Source organism: Pongo pygmaeus, chromosome 1 (genome assembly GCF_028885625.2).
Source record: "Pongo pygmaeus isolate AG05252 chromosome 1, NHGRI_mPonPyg2-v2.0_pri, whole genome shotgun sequence".
In the NCBI taxonomy this organism is placed as follows: domain Eukaryota; kingdom Metazoa; phylum Chordata; class Mammalia; order Primates; family Hominidae; genus Pongo; species Pongo pygmaeus.
In genome coordinates, this window is record NC_072373.2 from 99,072,623 (window position 1) to 99,084,869 (window position 12,247).

Genomic DNA, 12,247 nt, shown 5'->3' on the forward strand with positions numbered 1-12,247 from the left:
TTAAAAAAAATTATTTCAGCTGGGCGTGGTGGCTCACGCCTGTAATCCCAGCACTTTGGGAGGCCGAGGCAGGCAGATCACGAGGTCAGGAGATCGAGACCATCCTGGCTAACACGGTGAAACTCCGTCTCTACTAAAAATATGAAAAATTAGCCGGGCGTGGTGGCGGGCACCTGTAGTCCCAGCTACTCAAGAGGCTGAGGCAGGAGGATGGCGTGAACCTAGGACATGGAACATGCAGTGAGCCAAGATCTTGCCACTGCACTCTAGCCTGGGCGACAGAGTGAGGCTCCGTCTCAAAAAACAAAAATTATTTCTCTTCTCTGAGCCATGTTATCATCCTGAGCAGCAGGCTTTGAACTCACTGTCATTCAGAAACAGTGCATTAAGTGTGGGCAACGGAGTGAATTGGGAAAGCTCTGTTTCCTGAATGTAAGATGAAGAAGGAGGCATTTACAGGCCGGACACGGTGGCTCACGCCTGTAATCCCAGCACTTTGGGTGGCCAAGGCGGGCAGATCACGAGGTCAGGAGTTTGAGACCAGCCTGGCCATATGGTGAAACCCCATCTCTACTAAAAAGTACAAAAATTAGCTGGGCGTGGTAGCATGCACCTGTAGTCCCAGCTACTCAGAAGGTTGAGGCAGGAGAATCGCTGGAACCTGGGAGGCAGAGGTTGCAGTGAACGGAGATCACGCCACTGCACTCCAGCCTGGCGACAGAGGGAGACTCTGTCTCAAAAAAAAAAAAAAAGAAAGAAAAAGAAAAAGGCATTTAACCTCTCCAGCTGTGCCATGGGCAGAACCTGAGCTAATTGTTAGTGTGTAGGGCCCGGCATGGCGCCAGTCACCTCCAGTAGCAGGTTCTCAGTAAACGCTACTCCCTTCACATCTCCTACACACCCCTGAGGGTATGGAGTTGGTCTGTTAATATAAGGAGAAATGAGCAGAACAGGGCTCTGAAACTCTACTTAGCTGGTGAAAACCCCAACCTCTCCAGCCAGTCCTGCCTCAGACCTCCACAGGCTGCTACCTTTATGCCTTACAGGCATTTTGCACGTTTGTGCTTTTTGGTTTGTTTGTTTTAGTTCTTTTATACTGTTTGTTTGCATATAATTCTGTACCCATACATACCAAGCAACCCCACCTAATGCTGCGTCACCCCTACATTACCCTACTCCTTCATAGCACTTATCTGAAGTGATTTTATTTATTTGTATATTTGCATGATTATCAGTTATCTCCCCTAAAAAGTCATCTCCATGAAGGTAGCAACTTTGCCCTGTTCACCACTTTGTCTACCATATCTGGCTCAAAAGAGATGCTCCAGAGTAAAGGACAGGCAGCTGGGTGGGAGAGCTGTAGCTCAAAAACGACCAGGGCCAGTCCTTCTCCCCAGCATGGGCCCTCACTGTGGCCCTCACCTGCGCTGCATGTGACCTTCCATCCTTCCTTTCATCTTCCGTATCGTTTTTCTTTTAATATATGTATTTGAGCTTTTAGTTACAAAAGCAGTACTTATTATTTTTTTAAAAATCCAAAATTAACTTTGGGAGACCAAAGCAGATCACTTGAGCCCAAGAGCCTGAGACCAGCCTGGGCAACATAGTGAGACCCCCATCACTACAAAAAAAATTTAAAAATTATCCAGGTCAGCCAGGCACGGTGTCTCAGGCCTGTAATCCCAGCACTTTGGGAGGCTGAGGTGGGTGGATCACTTGAGGTCAGGAGTTCGAGACCAGCCTGTCCAACATGGTGAAACCCCATCTCTACTAAAAATACAAAAATGAGCCAGGTGTGGTGGTGGGCACCTGTAGTCCCAGCTACTCGGGAGGCTGAGGCAGGAGAATCGCCCCTCTACCTTTACTGCCTCCTTCTGTAGCCCAGATTAGGACAACTTCCCCAACCACCTTGCTGGCTATAGAGCAAGAGTTCAGGGAGAAAACCACAGGCAGAGGTAAGGGGTGCCATGGAGTTGCTGCAGAGACCAGCCAGGTCAGAGCTCAGGAGCATGAAAGAGGTAGTCAATGACAGACCACAACAAACAAAATAACAGCCTTTTTTTTTTAAGTTAATGACTCAATAATTTTTGATGAGAAGGTGGGGATAAGGTTTCTTTTTCTTTCAGATCTTGGGTGGCGGACTACCCCAAGCCAAGAAGCCGGCGAATAAGAGAGGAGGCAGGAGATGGAGACCTCAGGAGGAGGAAGAGGGGAGGGCCAGAGGGAAGGGTGAAGGCAGGGTGAGTGGAGGTAGCCAGGACAGGAGGAAGCTGGCAAAGACAAGGAAGCAGGCTTTGGGGCCTCCCCCGTGGGGCAGCTGCACATACAAGACTCTCTTTGATGCCTGGCAGGCTGATGGCACAATGGTGGGGATAATAGACGCAGGATGGAGCAAAGAGGGGTTGAGTGGCGCTGGGGATAAGAGAAGACCCTTGCCCTGGGCGGCCACGGGGAGTCTTCCTTGATGGGCACATGATCCCTCACTGATGGGAGCCAGGAAGACACCCAATGCACCAAGGCCCAGTTTTGCTCCCCTTCCCTCCACTCTGGTTTGGAAACCCTGTATTCTACTTGCAATCTCAAGCCCAGACTTTATTCTTTTTCCTAGCCAATAAAAACTTCACCCCAGAGCTTTTATCCAAAGAGTATGAATATCCGGAATAAGAGGGCAATCTTAGGGAAGAAGTGACCCTGGCCGATGGGCCCACAGTCCCATGTGCCCCTAAATGCCAAGAGACAGGTCCAAATACAAAGATGAGCATTTGGAGACACAGGAACACATACGTGCGCAGGCTTACACAAGCACACACAGTCACATAGCCACACACTACACATACACAAGCACTTATGCACATGTCCACACAGGCGTAGATACTCTGGCAGGCACATACTCACAGAGGCGCGCACACACACACACACACACACACACAGGCGTAGATACTCTGGCAGGCACATACAGAGGTGCACACACAGACACACAAATACACACAAGCACACTCACAGGCACATTCACACAGGTGGAAATTCACACACAGGCACAGATACGCACTCATGCAGGCACATGCACGAGCAACACGCAGGTATACAGGAACACACACATGCCCAGACACATAAATCCACACACATCCGGGCACCCACTAAAGAGCACGAGCTGGACAGGGGCGGCGGCTCACACCTGTAATCCCAGCACTCTGGGAAGCTGACACGGGTGGATCACCTGAGGTCAGGAGTTTGAGACCAGCCTGGCCAACATGGTGAAATCCCTTCTCTACTAAAAATACAAAATTGCCGGGCATGGTGGCGGGTGCCTGTAATCCCAGCTACTCAGGAGGATGAGGCAGGAGAATCGCTTGAACCCAGGAGGCGGAGGTTGCAGTGAGCTGAGATCGCACCACTGCACTCCAGCCTGGGCAAGAGTGAGACCCTGTCTCTAAATAAATAAATAAATAAATAAATAAAGCACAGGCTCCCACACATACACATTTAAACACATACACGCACACCCCATAATTCAAACACCAGTCACCCTAGGCCACTTGAGAGTATCCTGGCCAGCTGCCCTGAGTAGTTTACTCTGGGCTACAGCCCAGGCCCTCCTCCTTCTCTGCCCCACCCCCAGCTGGTTGAATAAATTCCTTCCCTTCGCTCCTTCCCCGGAACCGCGGCCTCTGACACCAGCACAGCAAATCCGCCAGGATCAAAGTGTACCAGTCAGCAGCATGGGTAAGGAGAGGGGTTTCCAATCAAACATTGCCTGCTCTGTCTGCCCCTAATTTGGAAGGCCCTCCTCCAGAAAATGCTAGAAAACCTGAGTGGGGAGCTGGGGAGGGAGTAGTGGACTCTGCTTCATTGTCCCCAGTCTGCACACCCCCTCCCACACCACCCTGCTGCATTTCCCAACTTAGCCAAACTTTCTGAGGAAGACGGGCAGAGGCACTGCTGGGAGATGGGATCCTGGGCCCTGAATTGGCTCCATCCAGCAGAGGCTGGGGCCAGGGTGACTTTCTGCAGCTGGGAAAATCAGATGGGGGCTCTTAGAAAACACCACGAGGTCCCTGGCCCTCACATAGGAGAGAGGTGATCCTGATTTCAGCCCTCGGCCAACTTTGTACTCCAGTGAGGTAGGGAGTCCAAAGTCTTTCTGTGCCCAGGTCACTCTCTAGCTACTCCACACAGCAAAGCTCTTTGGGAGGGAAATCAGAGATCCCTACGCTCTTTCACTGGGGACCTGTTTCAATGCCTCCCCCACCCCTAAATCCCCCTTGGCCCTGCTATTCCTCCGTCCGTAGGCTTCTGGGTGACAGGCTAAGAAGGAACTGAGGTTTGGTTGGGAGGTCCTTCCCCACTCAGGGCTGGCTCTTCCTGAGCTGGCAGAATGCCCAGCAGCCAGCCTGGCATGGAAAACCCACTTGAGCTTTCCATGAGTCCATCCCAAACCCAAAGCTGCTCCGAGACCTTGCTTCAGATGCTTCAGATGGGGGGTATTCCCCAGAAAGAGGAATGATGCTCCCTGGGGCTGCAGTGGCATGCCGGGCCTGACCCTAAGCAATGCTGGGGCTGGGGTTGCTGGGGTGTGGGGCGGGCCCGGGCTGCAGAGCGGGCAGCTCCTCCTCTGCACCTTTACTTCCCTCTCAGCTTCTCCCTAGCTTTGTAGTTTTTGTATCTCTGTCTTGATGTCTTGGAGTTTTTAAATCTCCTTTCCCTTCTGTATCCAGCAACCTCCTTCCCCACCCCCTGGCATCTGGTGCCAAGCCCCAACTTAGCAAGGTTGTGTAGCAGAACCAGTCTCCTTAACTCCTGCGAACCGGACCTCTCTCTCTCCCTGCCTCACCTCCAGCCCTCTCTCTGGGCATCAAGCACTCCCTGGCATTCTCCTCTCCTCTGGCACAGCCCTTCCCATATTTACATGGTAATTCATTTTTTTTTTTTTTAGTCAGAATTTCGCTCTTGTTGCCCAGGCTGGAGTGACTGCAGTGGCGCAATCTCGGCTCACTGCAGCCTCCGCCTCCCGGGTTCAAGTGATTCTCCTGCCTCAGCCTCCCAAGTAGCTGGGATTACAGGTGTATGCCACCACACCCGGGTAATTTTAGTATTTTTAATAGAGACAGCGTTTTGCCATGTTGGTGAGGCTGGTCTCAAACTCCTGACCTTAGGTGATTTTTCTGCCTCAGCCTCCCGAAGTGCTGGGATTGCAGGCATGAGCCACTGCACCCGGCCTAATTCACTTTTATGAAAGGACTTTGGAATACATTGTCTTATTTGTCCTCCATATCTACCTAGCGAAGTAGGTAGAATATCATTATTGCCCACTCTTCGTAAATGAAGAGGAGAAAATGGAGAAATGGGGCGTCAAACCTGGGACTTGAAACCAGGTTTCCAGACTCTGAACACTGTTGCTGCCTCTCAGCTTCCTAAGTCCCTTGGCTGCTGCGAGTGGGAGTCCCAGGCCCCAGGGGAGGCCCCACTCTGCCTACTCCTGGCTCCCCACTTGAGGCCCAGTTGTGAAGGCAGAGGCTGGACTGGCCACAGGACAAGGCAGGAGACAGGGCCCAGGCCTGTGGACTCCACTCCAGGGTTTCTTTCAGCCTGCCGCCCGCTCTGGGTTATTCTTTAGCCCCTGCTCCCCAGCAGGCCCCAAACTCTGATGCTGGGGTTCTGGTAGCTGTGATGTCCCAGCCCTACTGCACATCTGCTGACTTACATCCTGGAGATTAGCGTGGCCCCTCTTGCCAGACTTCAGAGATAGGGAGGGTTGCTCCCTACCTCTCTGGTGGGCAGGCCTCTGGGCTCTCCAGAGTTGGGCCAAACACCTTACTTTACCGATAAAGGAAGTGGGGCACACCCAGGGGTAGAAACCAGCCTGAGGACTTCCAGCTGGTATTAGCCCCAGACCCTCAGTTATGTAATCTAGCCCTTGGCTAGCAGCCTGGGATCAGGACCCAGGGGAGAGAAAAGCAGGAAGTGGCCTCCCCCTGATGTAGAAACATCTTGGTGAAGGGAGCTGAGCAGGCGCCACCCCCTCTCCCTGAGAGCGGCTCCTCAAGAACAGCCAAGGGTGCCTGGGCTTCGACCAGACAAACACAGAGCTGCACACCTACTGCATCCTCGTGTTTACTTCTGGTAAAAGCCCACTGTGAAATTCTTACCATCTCCATTTTACAGAGGATGCAGAAATTGAGGCTGAGGAGCTTCAGTACTTTGCCCAAGCTCCCCTGGCTAGTCAGTGGTGGGCTGGGGTTGGGCCCCAAGTCCGTGTCATATTCACTACACCACACGACCCCGGCTGCATCAGCCCTCCTCCCACCCTCCCGGGGCCCTGCTGGACTGTCTGTCCACCTTCAGGTCATGTGTCTCCAGCTCTTCCCTGCACAACCTCACCCTCCTCAGGGCTCTGAGGGGGCGGAGAGGACAGGCCACAGCAATGAGGCTGGAGTGGGGGCCTAGGCCAGCCGCACTGCCGTGGCCCGCTGGGATGTGTGCTGCAGGACGTGCGGAGGGAGCCTTCACCCTCCAGAGCGTGGCCCAGCCAATGCGCCCCATTGCTTCCACAGCTACGAAATGTGGAAATTGTGGACCCGGCTACTCCACGCCTCTGGAGGCCATGAAAGGTAATTGCCCATGGTCTGAGAGCCAGCGCCCTACTACTGATTCCACAGCTGGGGGTAGAGGGACTTCAGACCTAGCCCCCACCCTCTGGCACACCCAGCACTTCCCCTACCTTTCCTTCCCACCCTGCTGTCCCTGCTGCCTGCTTTCTACCCTGCAGGACCCAGGGAAGAGATCGTCTACCTGCCCTGCATTTACCGAAACACGGGCACTGAGGCCCCAGATTATCTGGCCACTGTGGATGTTGACCCCAAGTCTCCCCAGTATTGCCAGGTAAGGCGGGGCTTGGGCACCAGCTACTTTGAGACCGTAGCTGCCCTCATCCCTGGCCCTGGGGCCCCCCTTCCCAGCTCCATCCTTCTTGGCCCTCCCTGGTTACGGTTGTGCAGGCTCAACCTGGGACAAGGGGAGTGCTAAAATCCAGCCTGTGCCGTGCTTCCAAACCAAAATGGGTCCACAGGGGCGCCTCTTCCAAAAGTGGACAGAGGCGTGGCCTGGGAGAGTACCACCTCTCCCCGCATCCTAGGTCATCCACCGGCTGCCCATGCCCAACCTGAAGGACGAGCTGCATCACTCAGGATGGAACACCTGCAGCAGCTGCTTCGGTGACAGCACCAAGTCGCGCACCAAGCTGGTGCTGCCCAGTCTCATCTCCTCTCGCATCTATGTGGTGGATGTGGGCTCTGAGCCCCGGGCCCCAAAGCTGCACAAGGCATGTCCTCTGCCCTTGCCAGCTCAGTAGACCATAAGACATCTGCCACCCCAGGCAGTCTACGGGCAGGAAGCCAGACCTAAACCAGCAGCCTCCAGCTCTTACGCAGCAGCTGGCTCGGCAGCAGGGAGGGAGGTTGGACCTCAGAGCAGAGTCTACCCGGGTATTCTGGGTCATCACCCTCCAGCACGGTGACCAGAGCATGGGAGAAGAGGGACAAGGCTTCTTGTTTTACTCTGAGAGAGGGAGGGAGCCATTTATTCCCCCATGCAGTTAGGAGCTCAGGGCTTCTCTTAAAAACTCCGGTCCCTCCCAACACTTTGTTTAGTGCACTCTTGGTGCCAGGCATTTACTGTGTTGTCTACTGGTAATACAGAGTTGACACTGGTGTGGGCCAGCCCGGGAGGAGCTTATGGTTTCACAGGGCTGTGTGTGCCTTCAGAACACATGGGGAAAGTTCAGTGCTTTCTGCCTGGGGAGTTATTAGCAATCTCTCTGACTTTCCCTTGCTACTCTGTAGAAGTTACCAGACTGAATCTTTGTCATATTCCCACAGGGAGAGTTGTGTCCATGTTTTGAAGGAAAAGATGACAGAGTCAGCAGATAGAAGTAAAGGAGGTATGGAGGTTAAGAGCAGGGACTCCCAGTCCTGTATGATTCTGACACCATTCACCACCCCTTCCAGGTCATTGAGCCCAAGGACATCCATGCCAAGTGCGAACTGGCCTTTCTCCACACCAGCCACTGCCTGGCCAGCGGGGAGGTGATGATCAGCTCCCTGGGAGACGTCAAGGGCAATGGCAAAGGTACCTGCCAGCACTGTGTGCTCATGAAAACTTCCACAGCTGTGAAATGTGGGAAGCATTTTTCTGTGGGAGGAGCAGAATGGAAGGGGAGGGTTGGAATGACTTCCCAAGGAGAACCAGTGAGTTGGATCCCAGCCAGTATTTTAAATGTTAGCAAGTAACTTCAGTTTTGAATATTTCTATTAAGATGAGTCTTCACTGATGAATTCAGTTCAAAGTTATAGTCAAAACAGGCCAGGTGTTGTGCCTCACACCTCTAATCCCAGCACTTCAAGAGGCTGAGGCCGGCGGATCGCTTGAGCTCAGGAGTTCCAAATCAGCCTGGCCAACATGGTGAAACCCCATCTCTGTGTTGTCTGCTGATAATACAGAGTTGGCACTGGCAACTCTGCACTAAAAATATACAAATTAGCTGGGTGTGGCGGTGCAGGCCTATAATCCCCACTTCTCAAGAGGCTGAGGTAGGAGGATCACCCAAGCCTAGGCAGGTCAAGGCTGCAATGAGCTGTGATTGAACCACAGCAGTTCAGCATGGGCGTCAGAGTGAGACCCTATCTCAAAAAAGTGTAGTGAGCAGAATGGAGCTTAGACTCTGGGAGGAATCCCACTCCAAAAATGGGAGGCTGGACAAGAGAAATACCAGGTGCTGAGTCCCAGAAGATCTCGTGGGAGAAACATTTCCGCTGTGGTCTGAGAGAGAGATGAAGTTGACAAGAGACATGGGGCACTAGTGTAAAGGCCCCCCTGCCACCTGGCCATCTTTGAATACCTGGATGAGACCCTTTGGATGCCTGAATTTTTTATTTACTTTTTCTTTTCTTTTTCTTTCTTTTTTTTTTTTTTTTTTTTTTGAGATGGCGTCTCACTCTGTTGCCCAGGCTGGAGTGCAGTGGCACGATCTCAGCTCACTCCAACCTCCGCCTCACTGGTTCAAGAGATTCTCCTGCCTCAGCCTCCCGAGTAGCTGGGATTACAGGCATGTGACACCATGCCTGGGTAATTTTTTATATTTTTAATAGAGACAGAGTTTCACCATGTTGGCCAGGCTGATCCTGAACTCCTGACCTCAAGTGATCCACCTGTCTCAGTCTCCCCAAGTGCTGGGATTACCGGCATGAGCCACTCTGCACCCAGCCCTGGATGCCTGAATTTAAGGATCTGGCAAATCCAGCAGTGGAGGTGGAGGCAATGGGCTTACAGCCTCTTAGACATGCCTCGGGGAGAGGGCTGGAGGGTGGGGTTAGTGTCTCTACTCCTTCTGCCTGCCACCCTGCTTCCTTCCCTGTTCAGGGGGTTTTGTGCTGCTGGATGCGGAGACATTCGAGGTGAAGGGGACATGGGAGCGACGTGGGGGTGCTGCACCATTGGGCTATGACTTTTGGTACCAGCCCCGACACAATGTCATGATCAGCACTGAGTGGGCAGCTCCCAATGTCTTACGAGATGGCTTCAACCCCGCTGATGTGGAGGCTGGTGAGAATCCCCCCATGGGCCAGCAGGAGCCTTAGGCTCACATCCCCTTGCTTTCTGCTCCAAATCTCCCACCCCCGCACTTCCCTCCTGTGGCCCCAGAATCTAAGGGAGATGGCATAGGATGTACTGCATGCTCAGATTGCTCAAGCGTCCTCCTGATCCCGCCAATGCATTTCTTAACCTTCTGCCCTGATTGGTGGCCCAGTCTTTGCCCATGCCTTCCAACCCCTGATGCTGAGCCTATCCTCCGGCCCCACTCCCACCCCAGGACTGTACGGGAGCCACTTATATGTATGGGACTGGCAGCGCCATGAGATTGTGCAGACCCTGTCTCTAAAAGATGGGCTTATTCCCTTGGAGATCCGCTTCCTGCACAACCCAGACGCTGCCCAAGGCTTTGTGGGCTGCGCACTCAGCTCCACCATCCAGCGCTTCTACAAGAACGAGGTGACATACGCCCTCTGGCCCTCCCCTCCCAGTAGTCTTGTCAGCAGCTCTACCTAAGCAGGCTTCTGTAACGGTGCTCTCAGGCATCTCCAGGAACGAAAAAAAACGAGGCTGCATGCCCTGTCTCTCTTCTGTCAGTGCTAGGGCAACTTCTGCCTGAACCCTAACTGGCCGTATTTATTCATTCATTCAAAAACTACTTAGTGAATGTCTGTGCTAGGCACTGTGCTATGTTCTGGGAATACAGTGGTGAAGCAGACACAACCCCTGCCTCAAGGGGCTTGCATGGAGTTAGAGCCTGGTGGCAAGAAGGCCGGGCATCTATTCTCTCCCTCCCAGGTCTGGGCAACCCAGATATAACCCCCAGTCCCCAATTCTGATAGGCTCACCTCTCTGCCAGCTAACCTCACCCTCCACCCCTCAATGTAGGGAGGTACATGGTCAGTGGAGAAGGTGATCCAGGTGCCCCCCAAGAAAGTGAAGGGCTGGCTGCTGCCCGAAATGCCAGGTGAGTGCCTAGGGCATAGGAAAGTTGATTCTTGGCCTGGGAAACAAGAGTCCTTAAAGGCTCTACTCGTCCCCTGCCCACAGGCCTGATCACCGACATCCTGCTGTCCCTGGACGACCGCTTCCTGTACTTCAGCAACTGGCTGCACGGGGACCTGAGGCAGTATGACATCTCTGACCCACAGAGGCCCCGCCTCACAGGACAGGTGGGGACCCTGGCAGGAGGAGCAGAAGGGAAGGAAGGAGGGAGAAGAGAAGCTGGGGATGGGGTGGATGGTCTGAAGCAGCTGCAGGATGATGAGGGAGGTGCAGGAAAAGCAGACATGTGTGCTGTGGGACAGCGCAGGCCCAGGACTGTCCAGGCCAGGGATGGGCATGCAGAGCATGTCTGAAAGGAGAGAGGGATGCCAGCCAGGCAAGCTGCTCTTCCTGCAATGTTTGAGCCTTCCACTATGGTCCTCCTTATCCTCTGCACCTCCCCATCTAGCTCTTCGTCGGGGGCAGCATTGTTAAGGGAGGCCCCGTGCAAGTGCTGGAGGACCAGGAACTAAAGTCCCAGCCAGAGCCCCTGGTGGTCAAGGTAAGAGCCTCTCCCCCTACTTGCTGGACCCCTCAGACCCATGCTTGAGGAATATGCGGGGGAGCAGCTGAGCATACTCTTGGGGTTGGGGTGGTGCCTGGGGTGGTGCCTAGGATCTGTGTGTTACCCTGGGCTCTGACCTCTGGTTTTCCCAAGGGAAAACGGGTGGCCGGAGGCCCTCAGATGATCCAGCTCAGCCTAGATGGGAAGCGCCTCTACGTCACCACGTCGCTGTACAGTGCCTGGGACAAGCAGTTTTACCCTGATCTCATCAGGTGAGAAGCAGACACATGGGCTCACCTCCCCAGCCCTCCTCTTCCAGAGGGGTCATTTGGCTTTCTGAAGACTCCTCAAGGAGACCCCTGTACCCCACCACACAGATGGCCCATTGAGACCCTGGTCATTCCTCCTTCCTCAGGAGCCTTCCTCTAAAATCTTAGGGGAAGTGGGCAGCCACCTCTGACCTCTCCCTTACCCCGTTCCCTTTTCCACCAGGGAAGGCTCTGTGATGCTGCAGGTTGATGTAGACACAGTAAAAGGAGGGCTGAAGTTGAATCCCAACTTCCTGGTGGACTTCGGGAAGGAGCCCCTTGGCCCAGCCCTCGCCCATGAGCTCCGCTACCCTGGGGGTGATTGTAGCTCTGACATCTGGATTTGAACTCCACCCTCATCACCCACACTCCCTATTTTGGGCCCTCACTTCCTTGGGAACCTGGCTTCATTCTGCTCTCTCCTGGCACCCGACCCTTGGCAGCATGTACCACACAGCCAAGCTGAGACCATGGCAACGTGTTGAGTCATATCCATTTACTGACCACTGTTGCTTGTTGTTCACTGTGCTGCTTTTCCATGAGCTCTTGGAGGCACCAAGAAATAAACTGGTGACCCTGTCCTTCAGATGGCCTTGTCTTTGGGGTCCCAGGGCCTGTGTCTCCTCTTCTGCCTACCCTTTGTATCTTGCCCAAGAAAGGGCTAAAGAGGCCTCTGGGGGGGGTTATGGTAACTAGTTCACACCAGTGATTCCAACTGATGCTAATAATGCCAAAATCTCACTTTTATGGCCAGACAGAATCTGAAAATTTTGCGGGTGATTGTCACAAGGAGACCTGGGGGTAG

At 53.6% G+C, this 12,247-nt stretch overlaps 1 protein-coding gene across 2 annotated transcripts; it reads left to right on the forward strand.

Annotated features, from left to right (window-relative positions):
* Positions 1 to 3,568: 3,568 nt before the first annotated feature.
* On the forward strand, positions 3,569 to 12,028 carry SELENBP1 (selenium binding protein 1). 2 transcript variants are annotated; one of them, XM_054474001.2, is made up of 12 exons: positions 3,569 to 3,723; positions 6,552 to 6,608; positions 6,767 to 6,879; positions 7,133 to 7,318; positions 8,004 to 8,124; positions 9,415 to 9,597; positions 9,866 to 10,044; positions 10,474 to 10,552; positions 10,636 to 10,757; positions 11,039 to 11,131; positions 11,288 to 11,406; positions 11,627 to 12,028. In XM_054474001.2, the coding sequence occupies exons 1-12, from the start codon at positions 3,720 to 3,722 to the stop codon at positions 11,787 to 11,789; spliced, it is 1,419 nt and encodes a 472-aa protein (XP_054329976.1). In that variant the 5' UTR covers positions 3,569 to 3,719; the 3' UTR covers positions 11,790 to 12,028. The 2 variants fall into 2 exon arrangements, with proteins under 2 accessions (XP_054329976.1, XP_054329975.1); XM_054474000.2 differs by lacking the exon at positions 3,569 to 3,723 and having other exon boundaries at positions 6,407 to 6,608.
* The last annotated feature ends 219 nt before the right edge of the window (positions 12,029 to 12,247 follow it).